This window comes from Mobula hypostoma, chromosome 5 (genome assembly GCF_963921235.1).
Source record: "Mobula hypostoma chromosome 5, sMobHyp1.1, whole genome shotgun sequence".
Taxonomy (NCBI): Eukaryota; Metazoa; Chordata; class Chondrichthyes; order Myliobatiformes; family Myliobatidae; genus Mobula; species Mobula hypostoma.
Genome location: NC_086101.1, coordinates 87,794,414 through 87,810,978, shown reverse-complemented (window position 1 = coordinate 87,810,978; position 16,565 = coordinate 87,794,414). Strand labels below are relative to the sequence as shown.

General features: G+C 36.8%; 1 protein-coding gene across 3 annotated transcripts in view; it reads right to left on the bottom strand.

The window, feature by feature from the left end:
• The window catches only part of LOC134346855 (low-density lipoprotein receptor-related protein 1-like), a 2,119,020-nt gene that overhangs the window by 247,602 nt on the left and 1,854,853 nt on the right, over nt 1-16,565 (bottom strand). For all 3 annotated transcript variants that reach the window (XM_063048628.1, XM_063048629.1, XM_063048630.1), the window contains one exon: nt 2,577-2,764. In XM_063048628.1, coding sequence (XP_062904698.1) covers nt 2,577-2,764 — 188 coding nt within the window. The remainder of the gene's footprint in view (nt 1-2,576; nt 2,765-16,565) is intronic.

Here is a 16,565-nt window from a genome sequence, read left to right as displayed (position 1 = left end):
GCCCATACATCTCAGTGAAAGATGAAAAAACAATGAATAGTTGGATTGTTAATATATATCCTAAAATTGCTTATATGACCTATGTACACATATATGTGTATATATGTCAGATGAATAACCTACATATATACAACCTACTGAAACAATGAAGCAATAATGTTGGTGAAACGCAAACAACTGTCCTGACGAAGGGTCTCGGCCTGAAACGTCGACTGCACCTCTTCCTAGAGATGCTGCCTGGCCTGCTGCATTCACCAGCAACTTTTATGTGTGTTGAATGTTGGCGAAAATCGTTTTTACAGCAATTAAATAAAGAGATAATTTTATTTGTAGCTCTACATAGGTTTGATTGATTTTTGTAATTAATTGTCACTGCTCTGAACCTACAGTTCCTATGTCGCTTCACTGGGCATCATAAATTAAAATTCTTTATAGTTTTTAAGTGATGGCCAGAAAGGGAGACGGGGCACTGGGGATGTGGTCAGGGAGCCAAGAAGGCCGTAACCCAAATAAATTTGGGAACAACTGTTGGAGAGGGTAATAAATCTTTGGAATTAAGTACCTCAAAGGGCAGTGGATGCTCTAATGGTATGCATTGTAGGTTGAGATAGAAATATTCTTGGATACTAAAAAAAACTAAATGATTAGAAGACTGCGCAACAGTATTTTCTGACATTGCATCTGCCAGTGTTATTGAACAGTGAAGCAGGATTAAGCAGCCATATTGTCTAGTCTTATTGTGTTTTTTTATGCCATTTTGTCTCACAACTTTATGATGTTTCGTATACAGAAGATTCACATAACTACTTAGAAACTACGTGTGCTATCATATGACTCTTTCCAGGTGAATTTACTTCACCAAGGGAATGGAATTCAGAATATATTTTATAATATACCCAAAATCTAATGGTTTTCTTGAAAGGCAACATTCTAAGTTGCCTTACCTCCATCCAACAGGATCATTATATGAACACACACACATAGGTGCAGACAGGATATCATATTTATTCTTAAAGAAGAACTATTGTAGGTATTTCCTGTTAAAAAGAAGCACAACGAATTATTGCACTAAAACTCAGCTTCAGGTATTTCATAATACCTGGAAATTTGAAATAAAAATAAAAGATACTGAAAAATCAGTATGCCAGGGCGCATCTGTGAAGCGAGAGAAAGAGAGTTCATTGTTAAGTCAATAATGAAATATTCAACTTCCAGTTACCTATCCTGCTAATCTCCATCCTCCTCCCACTCTTACCCCTCTTTGTTTAGCCTCTATGTAAACTGGCAGAACAAAATAGCCCTCAGCAGCCCTTGAATTGAATGATGCGAGATTTTCATCTTTTTCAGTTTGTATCATATAAAATTACTTGAAAGGCACTAAAGGACTGTGCACACAATCCAGAGGTTGAATTTCAAATCACTTTATGGCACTCTGAAATTTTAATTTGTATTCTTCAAAGAAATACCCAGTGTTAATAATACTGACATTGATATAACCAGATTGAAATAAAAATCCATCTGATTCACCAATGTTTCTTCTGGAAGAAAACTTGAAGTGTTCACTTGGCTCGAATTATAACAAAATCTGAAATGGCCCCGTGAGATGCTCAGTTCAAGCTAAAAAGGGGTTGTAAAGAAATGTTGCTTTTCCCAATGTCTCCTACATTCTGAAGAAACAATTTATAAACAAAGGTCTCTCTATATTTATTACCTAACCTGCCGAGTACTATTTTTGTATCAGAATTCTCATACTGAATTTTTTCATGTGTCATAGTTAAACTGTTGTTTTATTCTCTCTCCTCCTTTCTCATTTGTCACCCTCTATTTACATTTCTTCCAGAGAAATTAATTGTGATTAACGAGCACTCATCACCCTTACAAAGCCAGCACCACTACCATTTGTGTCATTCAGTTCCTCTTGCTTTTCCCAATATCACAAGATTTTCTTTGTTCTTTCCACTCTTTCTTCTTTGCAATTTAAAACATTCCTTGATTTATAATTTGTCATAGTTCTGGTGGAAGTTCACCATAGTTAAATTAATTCTTTCTCTGGAAAGTGCAGTGTGAATTCCTGAACGTTTCCAGCAATTGTTGTTTTTATTTCCATCTTTATTGCAGGGATGTACATTGAAGAAAATGGCACATCTGGGAAGTTGTGCAAAATTACACAGGCAAATATAACAAAAAACTACAGAACTAAAATTTGTTACTTTTGTATTAATGTTTATCACTCTTTTTTGCCATTTGCGTGTTGGGGATTTGATGTTTTTCTTTGAATGGGTACCATGGTTTTTCTTTCTTTGTTTCGTGGTTGTCTGTGGGAAAACAAACCTCACCATTGTATGCTGCATACATACTCTGATAATAAATATACTTTGAATCTTTGAGTGTTTAATGGACTCAATCAAAATTAAATGAACTAAACTATAAGACTTACTTCATTAACAGAAGTACTAATTTTTGACATCAAGCATAAGTTTGAATTTACCTCACAATATCATTTCAATATAAGTCCATATCAAGTCTTTCATATTTTTGTGGATGTGGTTCAGATTACAATTCATATTAGCACTAACCTTGTAACCAATTTTAAAATCCTGGCAGTCTTGCGAGCACCCGCTGATTCGCTTATTGGCACATTCATTGACAAAACAATTGCTTTCATCTGATCCATCTTCACAGTCATTGTTCTTATCACAAGTAAGGGTTTCATTTATACACTTCCCATTTTTGCACAGGTAAAAAGAACTGTTGCAATTTTTCCCTAAAATTTGAAAGAAATAATAGTAACTATCTTTTATTATATGATGAAAGTTAAATTTTCCTTAGCACGCAAAAATTTTTGCAGATAAGCAACATTAATAAAGAACCACAAGTGCTTATGAATAAAAAAGACAATTAATTATCATCTTTGTGAACAATTGAATAATTTATTGTCATCAGCAACAGAAATTTATTATTTAGTGTGCACTATAATCGGATATGGGCTGCCATTATAAGTTACTCCAGTGGGCAACTGGATAATAAAGATACTGTTCTCCAAGCTTTGGTCATCTTGTCTTTGGGGACTTTAACAAACAGGTAAAAGCAAATGTAAAACTGACCGCTAAAATCAATTGGCATTTTGCGCAACTAGAATCTGCTCGTTTCCGTGCACGTGGCACAGCTACATGCAGAGGGCACTGGGATACACCATTATTATAATTCAGCATGCAGCTGATGCTTGTTATCAGTGCTGCAACATTGAAGCACGTGTAAGCACTGAATAAAACTACATTGGTCTCAATCAAGAAATTAGGCACCCAGAACAGGATGGATACCCGCTCAAGCACTACATAAGACAGTAATCCTTATCTGTGCTGTCATTTAAGCTCTATATCTGGAAGTCATTCACTGTTTCTTCTTCAATGGGCTAAATACCTTCCCATGTTTCAGGAAAGGTTCACCACCTTCTTGGCATGATAGTGTGCATAACTTCTCCCGTCTTTAATTTCAGCTGCCATTACACCCAGTTTTTTATCTGGTAAATCTGCCCTATGTCTATTTTGCCACTCCCACTGATAGACCATGAATCCAACTCAATGATCAGCCAGGTTAGCATTTCTAAAGAGCTCCTAACAAAGCACCTCTCAAAGGCTGTGTCGCAATTCCTGGGTAACTCCTTAAATTATGCCAATTAATGTGTGTAATTGCATCAGTATGGCACCATTCATGTGTGTGATTCTTTGTGTACTGTTTGCAAAAAAGATTCACTCCCATGCTCCTGAAAGAAATTGATGTATGTTCCATATGCAGTGTAATTTTAATGTGTCTTACAACTCCTGGCCAATATTCAGTTATTTGTGGTACATGCTGATGCTATTTTTAGGAACAGTATGATATTCTTAGAGGAAATACATTGTAATTCAATGAAAATGAATAAACTAGAACCCCATGCATGATGTCATACATTTTTGAAAACATAACGATGAGGAGAAAAAAAAATGAATTCCAAACATCCATTAAATCTTCTGAGGGTTTTTGTCTTAGGCCTTACTTAATGACTATTCTCAGGATGCGTAACATACTGTATAATAATCCATTCATAAAATCATTTTCCATATTAACACTTGGGAAAACAAAAACAACATTAATACAGTTTTGGCAGGGATTTCCTAAAGTAATAATTATGTAAACAAGCAGATTGTTTGTTGATTTGGTAGGCCATGATAATAATTTAATTTCATATTTGCAAAATGCATAACCTTTATTCAAAGCATGACCTCGTTGTTGATTTCTTTTCTTAAAACATTTGGCTTCAACAAGCATTGTACTGGAAATTCAAAGCAATATTGTCAATAATTCAGAACTTCCAGTTTGACTGAAAGTAATATAAAAGTTATGATTTTATGTAAAAAAAAATATTAAGCACTTTGTATAAGTTCTCCATCTCAATTGGCAAGTACTTCAGTTTAATAGCCACTCAGATGCACTGTTACCTCCAGAAACTGCACCAGTTCAATGATCTCCAGTGTGACTTTGCATTGAAAGTTTATCCTACAAGGCTCCCCATGCAATGGATAATACTCTGCTGATCTTGGCACTTTCAGCATAATGTGAACAATAAACATATATTCATCTCTCCACCCTCTTCAGCATTCTGAAGTGGACTGGTCCCTAACCTTGAATTCAGCATTCTTAAATTAACGTCTTTTTCTTACATGGGAGGTTTGTATGCAAACCCACTACAACCTCAAAGTGTTGCTGCCATGGCTGTTCAGTGAAGCAAAGCAGTCGACGAGCAGTGAGCAGGCCTCAGGGACTACAAGCTGAGAGCCTGTCTGCTGGTCCTCCAGGCAACTTGCACTACCAGAGGCCTTCAACTGTTCCCAAAAGTCTCTGATAATGGATAACATTTCAAAATAGCTTGAAGAGGAATACAATTTATTCAAAAAAAGAAATTTTAGTAAACAGGTTACTGTGAATAAATTAAAATAAATACAAATTAAATAATTATCATTTTAATGTAGGTCAGGAACATATTAAAATGAATGAGTTCTTACTACAGTATATGTGTGATTTATCAGGGACATAAAGCTGAGAGGTCAGTTATGAAGTGCATCAGTACCTCAGCTCAGATTGTTATGCTGTGGACCCTTTGATGAGTCCAGAGGTGGATTAAGAGGCCAGATGCACTTGCATTGCACACTGTAATAAAAAAGTCATGGACATGATAGATGCAAATATTGGGTTATCTCACTTTCTTTTCTATTGTTGGACCTACTGCTGATTCTGGCAGAATAAACGTGCAATGAGTTGGGGAATCTGACATGTTTCCATGCTGTCCTTCTGCTTAGCAACAGGATGGCCATCTTGCATTAATAATTTACTTATTGTTTATTTTTGTTTTTCTACCTTGCTAGTTTTTTTTAATTTAATTTCTATAGTTCAAGCTATTTTTAATTATATTTATGGCTCTTTTTAATTATTTAAATTCAATTTGCAGTGTCTCTGATAAACTGAGATTGTTGTAGGGGTTTGACTGCAGCAAGCTATCAAGAGGCTGGGTGCAGGCTTCAGGTTCCACTATTTGATGCCCAATCACTGTTCATGGCCTGTCCCTGTTAATGGCATGGCCAAGGGATTTGGACTTTGAGCTGGACAGAAATCACAGCAAGTGGTGGTTGCAGTAATGGGAACAGTGTGGAAGGTGAATGAGGGATTCAACAATATAAACAAGAGGACAAAAGCCTGATAATGGCTTCAGGTTTTGTTGCAGAGTGAAGAAAACCATTTTGACCTTATTCTTTTGCAAGCTGATAAAACTACCATGTTTGTGCTGTACTCTTTTGGGGCATGTCAAGTTATTCTTAGCAGTCAGGTTGACAAGAAGTGAGAGTAACAAATGACTAACTTCTAGGAGCATATAAGGAAATAAGTCACATTAGTCAATCTTCCATGCCTTTGCAAACTGAAGAACTGGACAACAAAATATTTTCTGTTAACGTTTCAACAAGACTTAGGATCCTACCTTGATTCTAACTAACTTGGCTGTTGGGATTAATAAAAGACTGTGGTTACACATGTTATTGTTAATATAATGGTGCATTGATCAAATGCCTTATTTAGCTGAGCTATCATGTTTCTGGGCTGAGTTTATCAATCACTTGATGCTTACCTGTCATATTTCAGAGTCTACAAAATCATAAAACCATTTATATTTTGACCAACAGAATATAAACATTCCATTGTTTCAGGGAGCCAAATATTAGGATGACAATACACCACAAAAGAACCATAAATGTATTGAATGGTTTGATGAAGAATAACTTGCATAAACAGTCACATAAAGAAGTTTCTCTCCTGGATCATGCTGAAAGACAATATTTACTGTAGGTATTTACTTTCACACAAACTAAGACAAGCTTGTGTGACTTGATGCAAGATCTGCATATTATAAATTTTTCACTGCTATCAACATTTTAATGCAATGCCAATCCCTTCATTTTTAAAAGTTTTGATAAAAATTTGACAAGGGTGTGAATTTCCATGGGACAATTCTTGATCTAATGGTATGATTTCTGTGCAAATGATGTAAGTGCCGCTTATGTTTTCTTCTGATGATTCTAAGGTTATTCTGCCAATATCACTGTGGAATTATCCAAGAATTTAAAATGCAGTATTCCTGCCAATTAGATTAGGTTAAAACTGCCTCCTTTTCCCTCTTGAAATGCATAACACAATTGTCACACCTGCTGGAAACAGCATGGCTTCTAGAAATTACATTCAAATAACATTCACACATGTACTTTGAAATTCAAAGTCAATTGCCTAGACTTTTGAAAAATAACAGTTTTATGTGTGAAAAAAGAGATTTGTATACTTTACATAAAATGGTGTAAGTATGTTCTATTTGCATAACAATGAGTAAAATGTTTTCAGGCAACATTTCTAACTATTTTAATTCAGATTGACATGTGTAAGTTGGAAATACAATACAATCATACAATACTATGGAACTAAAACACTAAAAGTAATACCAGGATTAAATTGATAGTCATAAATAATTTTAACTTCTTATTTAATTCTGAGGCCATTTAAAACAAGACAGGCAAATGTGATTTGTACCACTATTTTGAAGTGGAATAATACAGCATCTCTTCAGTCTTCTGATAAAGCCATTAAACATTCCTTCATTACCACACAGATAATATAATTTTGCTCTATAACCAGACATTAGCTTTAGGGATAATCACAATCACATTAATTCGTTCCAGTGATAGCATTCTTTGGCTATTTTAATGGAAACATTAGTCTATTTCACATAAATTTTGCAATGAAAGACGATAATGTTTCAATCAATGTACCCTAGCATAAAAACTGATTTTGTTTTCCCTCAGTAATGTAACTGTAACACTAATAAACCATGTGTTTAAAAATAAAGCCAACATTGCCATCATAACAGATCCACAACGCTGAAATTCTAAAAAAAATTATGAAGCTAATATTTTCGAAACTAAAGCATTAGGAGGATGCAGGCTGATCACTCCTCACTGCACATAATTGGCTCCTCCACGGAGAAAGTCAGGAACACCAAGTTTCTGGGAGTGCGCATAATGGTTGATCTCACGGGTTCCTCAATACCACCTCTTCGGTTAAGGAAGTACAACAGCATCTTCACTTCCTGCATGAGACAAGTGAAACTCCTGTCCATTCTAACCAAATTTTACTACAGCACCATTGAGAATATTCTAACCAGTTGCATCACAGTCTGGTATAGGAATTGCAAGCTATCTAACCTTAAGTTCCGTACAAATGATTGGAAGGACCACTGAGAGGACTGTGCTGTGTACACAGAGCCCTGAAGTGTCTTCAATGATAATCCTGATCCGTCCAATATTCTCTGGCCCCCCACCATCAGGCAGGAGGTACCGTTGAATTACGACAAGAACTGTTAGGATGGAAACAGTTTCTTCCCCCATACCATGAGGCGAATGAACTCCCTGCCAATATCCAGACCTCATCACATATGAAGCACCAATAGTGTTATCCTATTTACATTTCAACATATGTCATAAATGCACCTTATTAGTTGCTAATTTATTTGTGGCAATTTTATTTTGCAAGTTGTGTGTGAGTTACATGTACTGTATTGTGCACCTTGGTCTGAAGGAACGTTGTTTCATTTGGCGGTATACATGTGTATGGTTCAATGACAATAAACTTGAACTTGAGTTCCAAGATCTCGCTATTCTTGGGTGAAAAGATATCATTAATGTGTCTGTAATGCTGTTATCAAATAATTGAAATCATTGCTTCCTGGTCATTGGAAAGGGTACAGAGGAGATTTACCAGGATGCTGCCTGGTTTAGAGAGTATGCATTATGATCAGCGATTAAGGGAGCTAGGGCTTTACTCTTTGGAGAGAAGGAGGATGAGAGGAGACATGATAGAGGTATACAAGATATTAAGAGGAATACATAGAGTGGACAGCCAGTGCCTCTTCCCCAGGGCACCACTGCTCAATACAAGAGGACATGGCTTTAAGGTAAGGGGTGGGAAGTTCAAGGGGGATATTAGAGGAAGGTTTTTGACTCAGAGAGTGGTTGGTGCGTGGAATGCACTGCCTGAGTCAATGGTGGAAGCAGATACAGTAGTGAAATTTAGGAGACTACTAGACAGGAATTTAAGGTGGGGGGTTATATGGGAGGCAGGGTTTGAGGGTCGGCACAACATTGTGGGCCAAAGGGCCTGTACAGTGCTGTACTATTCTATATGTTCTATGTTAAGGAAATAAAGTCCTCCCTCTACACCATGGGTTCCTAAACCTTTTCATGCCATGGACCGAAGGATGCGTGGACCCAGGTTGGGAACCCCTGCTCTACACTCTATCAAATACATCTTATCAATAAGATTTTAAATTTCTGAATCGCATTTCTCCTTACTTTCCTTTCCAACATTTGAGTCTCAGCCCAAAATGTCGACTGTACTCTTTTCCATAGATGCTGCCTGGCCTGCTGAGTTCCTCCAGCATTTTGTGTGTGTGATGCTTGGAGAACATCAAAGTTCTTCACTGAAAATGGCTTAACAGTGTTACTACTGATCAGAATAATTAAATTCTAAACACCATAGTAAGCCAAATTTGCAGATGGCTTTGTGTGTAGTTTTTTCATTGACTCTACTATATTTCTGCACAGAAGGCAATGGCAAATCACTTCTGCAGAAAAAATTGCCAAGAACAATCATGGTCATGGAAAGACCATGATCACCCACATCATACGACATGACACATAACAAACGAACATTTGTTTTTCTGTATTGTATTGTGAATACTTGCAAGGAAATGAATTTCAGCATTGTATATGGTGTCATACACATACTTTGTTAATTAATTTAATTTGAAATTCAAACCAAACAGAAGGAAAGAAAATTCAATCTCTCCTTCACAAATCCGTTTGAAACAGATATTAGTGACAATGTTTGTAGAAGTGACCACCACACCGTACTGTGTCATCTTCATAATGAGCAGATATTCTATTATGGTACATATATCCCACAATGTGCTAAATCAGATAAATTCAGAACACGTAAAAAGAAAAGCTCAAAACTAGACAATATGGGTCTAAGTCATCTGCAACTGAGATATTTTCAGAAAAAGCAAAACTATACCAGCTCACAAATAATCTACTCAATGGTGCTTTGGTTGGAAGATTCTCAGGACAATAAAGCTCCTGTCATCATTATAGCCTGGATACAAAAGTAGCAAAAAAAAAAATTCTGGAGTAAAGAGGTGAGTGTCTGAACTGGAAAGTATATAATATTCAGATGGATGTGTCATCACAATTCCCTTTCAGAAGTGAAGTCATGAGACAAATTCTCTCCAGGTTGGATTCGTACAACAGAAGATGCTAGCTATCATTGCATATCAGCTCCTGGATAAAACTTGAGATATTTACTGAATCTGCATTCTCCACTAATCACGTGCCTTCCATACTAAATTCAGAAAACACAAACGTTGGTTCGGCCATGGTGAGAACATATTTTTGTGACTTATGGATAATCAAGTAACAACATCTAGATAACATTCACATTTCAGCAAACAGTAATATTTAAATCATGTAAGAAAGTATATGGAAATGCTTCTCTGGCAGGTGAGTTTCTAGCTAACTGGTCTTGACATTCAATGATATATCCCGTAATCAAATCCCCTTCAATTCTGGGATCATTATTAATATATGATTAACTTGGATGGACTGCTTTAATACTGTTGCTAGCAGAATAGTTCGGTATATTCAATGAATGACTTGTACTGCTGATTCCCTTAAGAATTTACACCACCTTCAAAACACATCAGGAGTGATACAGTACCTTCTCCAATTGCCTATAAAATTTATGACCTTAATCAATGAAAATAACTGAAACAAGAAGCACAAGGGAAGCGTATCACCTCTCAAAATCTTCAATGTCATGTATGATCCTAATATGGAGTGCGGGATCAGAATTCTGGATACTCCTCTGTAACAATGCTATAGAGCAGCTTCATCACACAGAATGCAAGAGTTCAACAATGCATTCTCAAGAGCATTAAGGGATGGGAAATAAATCTACGGAGAGAACAACCAAATAATTTGAACATTCATACCGCGAACTGAAACAAAATGTTTATTGCAATGTTCAAAACAATGGAGTTATCTCGGAGATGAATTGGGAATATCATCCCATCTTCCTAAACCAAAGACAGCAAAAGAATAAGGATGAACTTGAAAACACAGAAATCAAAATTAGAAAGCTTGTTTGAGCTTTCTTTGGGAACCTATAGATGCATTAATAGCTATAGTTTAAAGCATCAACATTTTCTTTGATTCTGGCCCATTTTTGATCTATATACTTAAAACATATGCCTGCAAACACCAAGTTTACTACCTTAAAAGGTAGTAACAAAATCAATGCAATGTGGATTTTAGTAAAGCATAATGCAAACACCTTCAGAGAGATATAATTCAACCAAAGGCTAAAATACACAGAGAATATATCTGAACCATCTTCATTTTGTATTGTCAACATGGGAGGCATATTGATGACCCACAAGCCTGGAAGCTTGCAGATCAAGGGATTTCAAATCAATACCCAGAATTCCCAGAGCAGAATCCATAACGAAGTTTAAGTAGTAACTCGGCCACTCTAATTAGACCCACTGAGAGACACTCGAAAGGAGAATGTCAGACAAAGCTGCAGGAGAAGTGAATTGATGACTAATCTCCACCTAGTGCCTGACTCACTATCTTGTTGGGTTTAAGTGTTTTTAAGTTTTTTGTAGCTCTCCTAATCCTGGAATTACTTAATTATAGAAGATGATCTTCTTCTCCTTATTTTGTTCACATTTTTTTTTGCCACGGCTTCCCACATCAATGTGATATCAAGTCTTATCTTGGTTTCAGCATTAAAATCAGCACATTTAACATAGACATTAAAAAAATATTTATTACAGTAAGGACAGAAAGATCAGAGCAAATGAAGCACAGTCTATTGAGGCATAAGGAGTACCCTGTTGAGGCTGATAACCATGTCTTGTATGTAGCTTCTAATTCTTCTCTAAACCAAATAAATTAGCTTGGCAAATGATTGCATAAATAACTTGCTATTATAAATTGAAGTAAGCATTGAAATGTAATTTGAAAATTTAGGAAAAAATGTTTGAACAAAATTAAGCCAAATTTAATGTTGCAAATTAAAAGTTAAAACTGACGGCTTTCTCACTATCAGTCTGAATGGCTGCATTATCAATATAGTTTAATTGCAATGTTTGCAAACTACAGGACGCTTAACAATTCTCAAACATCGTCTTCCACTCTCACAATCTTTAGTGTAGCAACTGATGAAAGCTGTAATACAGTGGCATTGTTATAAGCAACCGAAAAGCTTTCTTCCAACTCATATACCTTCTTGATTTGAAAATAAACTTTTCTTACCATCATTGGTTTGTTATTTGGAGGGAATTACACTGAGAGCTCTGTGATTCAAGAAAGAAAACAGGAAATGAATGCAGACAACCGTGGAAAGGCTACATGTGGCCTTACCAGCAAAGTTAGCCATTGGTCAAGTCTGTACCGAAAGGAAACTTGGCAGCAGATGTGGGGTCAGTAAGTCAGTGAGAGGAACTCTAATAAAATTAAGGGTGAGATTCTTGGGCTAGTAGAATGGCTGAACAGGTGACAGATGCAAGTTGTTGCACAGAAGGTGATCTTCTATTGAAGAGAAAAATATGGAAGTAAATATTTACTAGAAAGATGGACGTTAGTCAACATTAAGAGATACAAGTACAATATTCCCCAAGAGTGTGAGTGCAGCTTGATAAAATCATATGCTTTCAAATGTCATGTACTATGACAGAAATATAGAAAGTAAGCATGAGAAAGGAAAGGTGAATCAGATAGAACGCTAATTTAGCCATAGAAACGTGGATCTCATAGAAGCAAGACTGAATCATCATCAGCAATGATTTCCCAGGGTAATGTGAACAATGATGAACAATCAGGGAGAAAATTCCATTCTCGGTGGAGCAAGGAATATAAAGAAAGACTTAATCCAGACTTTTAATGCTCAAATTAATTCGACTGATAAACGAATATACGCAACACACACAAAATGCTACTGGAACTCGGCAGGCCAGGCCGCATCTATAGAAAACAGTACAGTCTATGTTTCAGACTGTCCAGAAGATCCTCCAGCATTTTGTGCTTGCTTGGATTTTCAGCATCTGCAGATTTTCTCATTTGTGATAAATTCATTTAGTGGGAAGTGAGACAACTAATACCCATCATGCTTGTCAGCTAAGACAAAGAGAGAGAAGGAGTGAACAGAGACAGAATAGAAGGGGAGAGAGAAATGGTGGGAGAGAGGGGGGAAGAGAGGGAGGGAGAGAGAGGGAGAGGGGGAGAGAGGGAGAGGGGGAGAAAGGGAGATGGGGAGAGGAAGAGAGAGGGAGGGAGAGGGAGAGGGGGAGAGAATGAGAGAGAGAATTTTTACCTTCCTTCTAATTATTTTGGTTAGCTTACATTTATGGCAACTTCAGTTGTTCTGCCATCTTAAGCATTCATTCTGCTAAATAAATTTTTATTCTTGTTAAACATAATTTTAAATATTTATGCATCATGAAATTCATTTTAATTTGTGATTATGGATAACTACTTCTGAATTTGAAAAATCCTGACACATATGGATATATTAAGATAAATACATTAACTCACCTCAACTTAAATTTCAAGATTGGATATATTTGAAAAGTTTTGTAAATACAATTAAATCAACAGCTTTTCTTAATGAATTTGAAAGACTGACAGCCATGTAAAAATGAAAGGAATCTGTTTATACAGAGGACTATGGCCTCCCAAAATTGGTGCCACACTTGCAAGACCTAACAAATGTCTTATATTTTCCCAGTACACCTACTTACTTTGGTCTTTGACAATATAAGTATGAGGGCCTCTGAGTCCTCATCAAGGGATCAAAAGTGCAAAGAGTAAGAAAGTTCAAGTTCCTGGGTGCCAACATCTCTGAGGATCTATCTTGGGCACAACTTATCGATGCAGTTATAAAGAAGCCATGACAGCATCTATATTTCAGTGGACATTTGAGGAGATTTGGTATGTCACAAAAGACATTCACAAATTTCTACAGATGTACTGTGGAAAACTTTCCAACTGGCAGTGTCACTGTATGATATGGGGATGGAGGGGGGTGCTACTGCACAGGATCAAAAGAAGTTGCAGGAAGGTATGAATTCAGACAGTTCCATCTTGGCCACTAGCCTCTGCAGTATCCAGGACATCTTCAAGGAATGATGCCTCAAAAAGGCGGCATCCATCATTAAGGACCCCCCCCCCTTACCCCCCATCACCAAGGACATGCCCTCTTCTCATTACTACCATCAAGAAGAAGATATAGGAGCCCGAATGCAGAAACGCAACGATTCAGGTTCAGCCTCTTCCCCTCTATCATCAGATTCGTGAATGAACATTGAACTCATGAACACTACCTCACTACTTTTTTTTAACAACTTGTTGAATTTAACAATATATACTACCTGTAATTCACAGTTTTTATTATGATGTATTGCATTGCACTGCCTTCGTAAAAACAAAAAAATTAACGCCATGTGTCAGTAATATTAAACCTGATTCTGATTCTGAATAATGTGTTAAAATCACTTTGGGGTTACTTTCCTTTCAATTTCCTCAATGTATTGAACATTAGTAAAAAAAAAATTAAGACAAGACAGAAAATTTCAAGGAAGGCCACGATCATGGTAAAGTAAGAATTAAATGGTACCTAAATAACAATTGATAGTGATGGTGACAGCAGATGCAGCATTACAAGTAAACAGAACAGCAGTAGTAGTAAACAACAGGAATTCTGCAGATGCTGGAAATTCAAGCAACACACATCAAAGTTGCTGGTGAACACAGCAGGCCAAGCAGCATCTATAGGAAGAGGCGCAGTCGACGTTTCAGGCCGAGACCCTTCGTAGTAAAACAATATGGGGAGCTGCAGCTCAGTGCTGGGATTCCTGCTGTTTCCAAATCGCAAGATGAACATTGTGGGTTGTTTGAAACAGGCAATGATGATAATGCATGAATTTCTAAATGGCTACCACTTAATCACCCTGAAATTAAGTTGTCACTGCATGAATTATATTGTGGTTAACAGTGATAGAACAATCAAAAATGTAATATGTGATTTACTTTACTGTGTTGCCACTATTCAATCTTAACTGAAAATCATTGTCATCTGTCATTCTACTATTTTTATGGTATTCTTGAAGGAAAGAAAAATATGTATTTCCCCATAATCTTGGGGAAAAGCAAATACATCCAATGACGTATATATGGCATTCATTTACAGTTATAATATGGGAAGCAAAGCAGATATTTTCACATGGTAGATCCTAGAAGCAAAAAAAATAATGGCCATATGATTATGGAAAATATAAGAACTTTTATTCTTTTGAAATTTCTTTGTCTAGACTGTGATTGAGAGTCATGAATTGGCCCTTACAAGGTTTATACTCTGATCTCAATGATTTCCATTACTGTCTTGGGTGGAGGGGTGGAGACAAGTCTCCACCAAAGGAGGTGTAAGGCACTCTTTCCCTCTGCTAACCTGCAGGTCAGTCTTGGGCCAGGTGTAGTACCTGTTCAGCCCTCCCCCGATCAGAGTTATGTGAAGCCATGGGAGCAGGTGAAGAATGGTCGTGTGCGCAGCCGGTGCACATCACAAGTCCTGGTTATGTGACTACTGATGCCAGGCCGACAGTCTCTGAAGAGCATTGATAATGGCTGGGGTCACCTGTCTTGTAATGACACTATCCAGAAGGCGATGGCTAAGCACTTCCGTAGAAAAAATTGCCAAGAACAATCAAAGTCATCATGATTGCCTGTGTCATATGACACAACACATAATGATCACGGTGACCATAGTGGTCAAATCGACTGTTACAAAACACACTTAAGGTATAGGTCAAGAAAATATAATGCCAGGGAATTTTCAACGATGAGAGATGTTGTAAATCCCAGAAAGATAAATGGAAGAACATCTGAGGCTGACATTGGACATGATCCTCAAAAAGTATGAAGGAAACTGCGAAGAACTTAAGTAGGGAACCAAGAGGGGTAAAAAGAGCCACAAAATGTCTTTACTGAGTTGGATTAAGAAAAACCCTGAGGCATTTTATACATATATTAGTTTGGGTAAGTGTTGGACATACCAAGGTCAAAGAAGGGAGTTTATATCTAGAAGTGAGCAAGATACTAAGTAAATCTTTCACATTGCTATTCACCAAAAAGGACTTATAGAGAATAGAGAGAACAAGGAGGGGTATGTTGATATCTAGGTTCTCTTGATATTGAGGATGAGAAGGCCTTGCGTCTCAATAAGAATATTAAATCCCCAGCACCAGATAGGATCTAGCCAAGGTTATTTACAGGAAATTGCTGGTAACTTGAGAGAGATCTTTGTATCCTTTTGGTCACATGTGGCATCTCAGAGGACAGGAGAATAGCCATAGTTATTCTCTTGTTTAATAAAAGAAAACATTAAATCATATGCTAGTGAGCTTTACAAGGAAGTGTATTTATTGGAAAAGATTCTTAGCGACAGAGATTATTCATATTAGAAATAGTCAGCGAACTTTGCATGAAAGATGAGTTTGATTTATTTTGAAGAGGTAATGAATATGATTAATAAGATTATAGCAGTTCATGTTGTCATGTGACCCTTGTAAAGTGACAAAATCTCTCAAGGTAGGCTATCCAGAAGATTATGGCACGTGCGATCCACAGAGACTGGACACCTGACTATCTTGGTATTCCTTCAACTTCTTGCATATCAAATACTGATTTACTTCTGAAATATAGATATTGATGTAACAAAACACATTGATGAAGGTAGAGCAGTGGATGTAGTGTATATGGATTTCAGTAAGGCATTTGATAAGATTCCCCATGCAAGGCTCCTTCAGAAAGCAAGGAGGTATGGGATCCAAGGAGACCTTGCTTTGTGGATCCAGAATTAGCTTGCCCAGAGAAGGC